This window comes from Zingiber officinale, chromosome 3A (assembly GCF_018446385.1).
Source record: "Zingiber officinale cultivar Zhangliang chromosome 3A, Zo_v1.1, whole genome shotgun sequence".
Classification (NCBI taxonomy): Eukaryota; Viridiplantae; Streptophyta; class Magnoliopsida; order Zingiberales; family Zingiberaceae; genus Zingiber; species Zingiber officinale.
This window is the reverse complement of record NC_055990.1, coordinates 48,748,163-48,754,311: the sequence shown is the minus strand read 5'-3', so window position 1 is coordinate 48,754,311 and position 6,149 is coordinate 48,748,163. Positions and strand designations below refer to the sequence as shown.

General features: G+C 42.7%; 1 protein-coding gene across 1 annotated transcript; it reads left to right on the top strand.

The window, feature by feature from the left end:
* The first annotated feature begins 2,836 nt into the window (after positions 1–2,836).
* On the top strand, positions 2,837–4,184 carry LOC122053723 (beta-1,4-xylosyltransferase IRX9-like). Its single transcript, XM_042615706.1, has 3 exons — positions 2,837–3,478; positions 3,548–3,830; positions 3,912–4,184. The coding sequence occupies exons 1-3, from the start codon at positions 2,880–2,882 to the stop codon at positions 4,023–4,025; spliced, it is 996 nt and encodes a 331-aa protein (XP_042471640.1). The 5' UTR covers positions 2,837–2,879; the 3' UTR covers positions 4,026–4,184.
* The last annotated feature ends 1,965 nt before the right edge of the window (positions 4,185–6,149 follow it).

Below are 6,149 nucleotides of genomic sequence, written 5' to 3'. Positions count from 1 at the left end.
ATTGTTGGACCCCGTGGTAGTTTTGATGTGATCAACCAAGTTGGTTAGGTCCTGCTAAGTTTGATCCCTGTGTCTGATTGTGCAGGAGCTTAAGAACACAGGAAGTCGAGCGGAAGACGCAGCTAGCGAGAAGGACGGCACGGGAAGGGAGCCGACGGGCTCGGTGCGTCCGAAGGACGAGAGAGTTGCGGAAGAGTACTCCGGTGTGCGTGAAAAGCGTACGCGTCGTTCGAGGGACGTTAAGCCAGGACGGAAGGCTGCTCGAGGAAAAGGCCGGGAATTGGGTTCGGGTGAGCCCTATTCCGGTTGGCCGCAATCACCCAAAAGAATGGAGCGTCGGAAGCTGGAAAAACCAAGCTGGAAACTGTGCTGACAGCTTGGAGGCGCCTCAAGCAGGCTTGGAGGCGCCTCTATCAGGCTTGAAGGCGCCTTCAACCCTGTTGAAGGCGCCTTCAACAGGTCAGATTTGACCGTTTGCGTTGCGGATAAAGTTTTATCCGCTGACCGAGCTGGAGACGCCTTGGACCCTCGAGATAGACTTTCCAGGAGCTATATAAAGGCCCCTGGAGCTAGGAATTCAATAACAACTCAAGTAATCAATCTATAAGCAATTCCTAGCAGTAGTTCTGAGCAATTAGAGTGTAAAAGGCTTCTCCGCCTTCAAAGAAGGAGAATTTTCTTAGTGCGCTTTTCACTGCCCTGGATTAACAACCCTCTTGGTTGTAACCAGGTTAAACTTCTGTTTCTTCTTTTATTTTCTGTCATTATTATTTTACTACTGTATTTATTCTGAGTTGAAATCCGAGGAGGGTAATTTCATTTTTGTTTTAAACAATTCACCCCCTCTTACCGGTCTCCGTGCACCAACAAAATTTCATGCTACTTGTTAGAAGAGCGATTAAAGAATAAAAAAACCTTTAAAAATTTACGAACCAAATCTCACGACTTTTTGGATGATTTTCTTTTTTCTACTTCTTACCTCTCTTTTATGAAAAACTTGGACATATTATATAATAAGAATCCTAAGGGGTAGAATGCTAATTTCTCTTATTAAATGCGAGTAACATGTATATCATGGGCAACCTCCACTATCTCATATTCCCATTACCAATGATTTTATAATGGAATTGTGAGTGAAGAGTGGACTTTTGAATTAGTGATCTTAAGGAGATGGATATTAAGTATAATCTAAATGTTAGTATTGTAAAAATTTTTTACTTTAAATTTTTATTACAAATTAAGTTCAAAAAAGCAAAGTGAGCTATTCACCCCTCCTTTAACTCATATATGTCTTAACATTCTAGGTCTCCCTTCAAATATCTGATTACTTTTAACCTACTTTGGATTTCTCCGTAAATATCCAGGCTTTCTTAACCTACTCTGGAGCCTCTCCACAAATATTTAATCACTTTTGACCATCTCCAGACCTCTATGTAAACATCCAATCACTCTTGATTTACTTTAAGGTCTTTTTGTAAATATCTGATCATTTTTGACCTACTTTAGGTCTCCCCATAAATATCCGGATACTCTTGATCTACTCCGGACCTCTCCTCAATTTTATTAAAGGTAATTTCATATTATATCTAATTTGGACCATAAATTTAAAACCACTTATTAAAATAAAAAAAAATTATATATCTTTAAAATAGTATCGTATTAACCTAAATCTTTATAAATTTATTTTTTAGTCTATAAAAAATAAAAATCTTATCGTTTATCTTTCAATTTTATGTTTTTATTATATATTTTTAATATAAAATTTAGATTGTATTTTAAGATTGCGTGAAATCGCTCCCATCTTAGTGCCACTGTATACGAGGGCTATAAGGATTGAACGCACATTATCCAAATGACAACTTGCTCTTGCACAACCATGATTTCTCCAATCTTTCCTTAGAACTTGATCCACTTTAAAAAAAGAGATTTGATGACGCTCTCAATTTTCATGATGTGAAAGCTCAAACAAACAAAAAGCTAGAGTCATATTATAAATATATATGTCGGTATGAAAAGAATTAAATGCAAAACATGATTAATTACCTCAATCAATTATATTAGCACTTTTAGGTGGTTGAAATAGGACAAAATAGAGGGTAGTGCATCTTAATAAAATATTATCTCATAAAAAACGAATTAGGGTCAATAATCCCATCTTATTCTTCTAAACCTTCTCCTCACAATCAATCAAATAATTAACTTCGGGCCCTACTACACTATTGTGTCCCATGAAATATAATGGATTAGCTTGCTTACTCCAAGCAATGAAGTTGCCATTAGTTGGGCGAGCCCATCCTTACCCTACAATTGGTACATCTCCCCTTTTTCTTTAGCTTAAAGTGATGACTTGATTTGCCAACCATAGAAAGTGAGCACTTAGCCTTCTCTCAATGAAATAATTAAAGCACTCACCTTTTTCCTTTTTCCTTTTTTTTTCTCATTTTAATTTTTGTTTGGACTGAATGGAAGGTGAGAAGAGGAGCTCTCATGCAATGGCAAAGTCATTGTCACTTAACTTTGAGATCAAATGTTCAAATTGAGAAAATAGTCTTTTACAAAATATAAGATAAAATTATATATAATAGATTAATAGGATTCCGTCCTTTTTTTAAAGATTTTGCACAGTACAAATTGGTCTATTACTCAATTAAATGGAAGGTGACATGATGTTAAATTCAAAGGGCAACTCACATGGAACAAAAAGGTAGCATCATTACCAACACCTACTTTTAAATGCCTAACAAATGAGAGCTAATTCAACCGTTAGCCGCTCCCGCCTTTTTTTAAAAAAAATATTTTCCTATTCCAACCACCTTTTTGCCGGAATAAATAAAACCAAACCTTAATTCCTCTTCTTTCTCTCTTCAGGGAAAGCTGAGATGGGCTCCGGCGACCGGTTGAAGAAGCGAATCCAGCTATGGAAGAAGGCCTTGGTCCACTTCGCTCTCTGCTTCATCATGGGCTTCTTCACGGGCTTCGCTCCGACGAGCTCTGTCTCCCTTTTCACCAGCCGCAACGCTGAAGCTCTTCGAACTAAGTTCACTGACGCCGTGGCCGTCACTAACAGGAGCCTCATGGCTGAACTCCAACCCCTCGTCGGGTCTTCCTCCAATCACAACCTCCGGCAGTTGATCGTCGTGACCACAACCCGCTCTGGCGACCGGTGGCAGGATGCGCTGCTGAGGAGGATGGCCGAGACATTGAGGCTGGTGCCGCAGCCAGTGCTCTGGGTCGTCGTTCAAGCCTCCTCCGATGCAGACACGGAGGCCACTGCCGAGGTGTTGAGGAATACCGGCATCATGTACCGGCACTTGGTATTCAAGGAGAACCTCACTAACGCAGCGGCAGAGGAGGACGACCACCAGCGGAACGTGGCCCTGAGCCACATCGAGCGCCACCGGCTCGCCGGAATCGTGCACTTTGCCGAACTCTCCAATGTCTACGATCTCCAATTCTTCCAAGAATTAAGAAACATCGAGTATAAGAACTATTTCCTTCTCTTCATTTTTCATCTTAATTTCAATATTCCCTCATATAATTTGTGCAGGGTTTTTGGGGCTTGGCCAATGGCCATGGTGTCGGCGAACAGAAAGAGAGTGGTGGTGGACGGACCAATCTGTAACTCGTCCAATGTTATTCTTGGGTGGATATCAGAGGACTTGTCCAATGCGAAGTTTAGTCTCAGCAATGATCTGATCATGAAGAGTACTGCAGAAACGATCAAAGCGAAACCTCCAAAGATCAACATCTCAGGCTTCGCATTCAATAGCTCCATTTTGTGGGATCCAGAGAGATGGGGTCGTTCCATTTCAGTCCCAGACACATCCCAGGTAGTCTGTCGTCTTCCAAAGTCGACAACTTTAATTCACATTGCTCCACTTTTACTCAAAGTTTAATTTTGCTGCATGCAGGATTCTATCAGATTTGTGAAAGAAGTGATGTTGGAAGACGAGACCAAGATGAAGGGCATCCCTGCAGATTGCTCCAAGATCATGTTATGGCGTCTCCACGTACATGAAAGATAGATTTCGATGAGGAGGATACCACCAATAACTCGTTAAGTAATATATTGTTATTATCAGTGAAGATGTACTGTAGAGAGAGATAGATTCAGCATTAGTTTGCCAAATTTTCCCACTGAATAATGAACTAGCTATTTGTTCATAATTGGTGGTGTTCTTTAATCAGTACTGGAGTTGGTGCTCATCATTCAATGTTTGTCTGCTGGTGTCTGATAAATTATTGGAGATTGGTCGACCATCACATGTTCATGGGGATCTCATGATCGTCTGAGTAGGTGAGCTTGTAATCCAAGCATTTGTCTCGTTGCCACCAACTGATCGATCACTTTATTGCAATGTGGTGCGTGACTGAAGATAGTACTTTTCAGAAGGAAAAAAAAACACGGGACACTCCAACTGTGCGTGTCACTGCACAACTGAGTAGGATTTCAGATGTCCGGATCATTTTCAAATGCCCTGAGTTAATTTTGAATACTCGGGAGTCGGGAAGTTATTCGTGTATCCGGAATCTAACTCAATCGCCTACAAGCGCAGTGTAGAACATATCCGAACTATATATATATATATATATAGTCAGAAGTCAAGCAAACGTGATAATTAGAAGTTAAGGAGACGTGACAATCAGAAGTCAAGGAGATTTGGTAGTCAAAAGTCAAGAAGATGTGATAGTCAGAAGTCAAGGGGATATGACAGTCAGAAGTCAAGGGGATGTGACAGTCAACAATCAGGAGGACGTAACAGTCAGCAGTTAGGGAAAGAAGAGGTAGGACCGCATTGTGTCATCAGTTGCATGAGGCCTGGTCGGGTGCTTGCAGATCAGGATCTCAGATCTGAATCATGGTGTACAATCGGGGTGATGTCTGACCTGCTCCGACTGATCGGGTTTCCACAGCTCGATTATATCTAGGCCTAGTTCTCTTAGTAGGTCAACTCCCTGTCAGCTCTTAAGTGATCTCACTATAGCCCTCCCTGCTCCTTAAGACTTAGGCCAGGTGTTATACCTGACAGATCATCTCGAGCTACCCCTAGTCATACCCGCACGGGAAGGCGCTACGTGACAACAAGGTCAGGGAATCATAACTGTCTGTCAGAAAATAATTGTTGTATGTCAGAGAATATTCCAATGGTCTGCGATCATCTGCGAATGGAACCTTCTTCCAGTCCATAAAAGGATGCCACGTGCCCTTCATCCCCGGACAGGTCCTGACACCCGACATTCCCTAACATCAGTCAAGCTCCAGAGGTACGCACTATCATATAAAAACGGAGGTCCTCTCCCTTGAGCAGGTACGCTCTATCACACATTCGCACTTGTCTTCTACTTTTCTTTCCCCTTCATATATTGTTCTTTTGGGAAAAAAGTACCTGACTTGAGCGTCGAAGGGTCTGCTCCGAGGACTTTTCCCCTGGTTTCTTGCCTCTTACGTTCTGTGTGCTTGTCTGAGTGCACGCAGAGCTCAAGTACCACCGGCTTAGTTACTGTCGTCCGTCAACGCCACGTGGGGGACCGTTCTCTGGGACACATACGATATGGGTGTCATAGTCGCCTTTCCGTCAACACCAGCGATAGCTCATCCTGCCTTCGTCTGACTCAGATTCCGGACAGGATCAATTTGGCATCATCTGTGGGAACTTCCTTCACCTGCTCTGGAGCGTGAAGATGGAGGAGACCGAAAGAATCATTGTCACCATGACGAGGGGGGGGGGAGTACGAACTGTTCAAGGAGGCCAAGAGGCGAGCGGCTTCCGAAAAACAAAACACTGCTTCACGACCGTACAAAATGCCTATAATTTCTAAGGACCCTACTCACGTCTCGGATAGAGGATCTAAGAGAAAAACAGCTCGAGGAGTTCCTTCCAGCCTTCTATCGGGAGCTTGGCCTGAACTATTACCACAAGGGTTCGGGTTGTTGTAATAAGAAAGAGCAACCGCAGGCCTCCATAGCAGAAAGCTCCTCGCCCAGGGACTCAAAGAAAGAGAAAGCCATAGTCCTTAGGGAAGAGCCCCGGGGGGGAGCCTGAGGAGAAAGTGTCCTTCTCTCTAAGGGTACTCGAGGAGAAGCTACCAAAGGGGTACAAGCCCCCAGCTATCGGAGAGTATGATAGTAGAAAGGATCCGGAGGATTC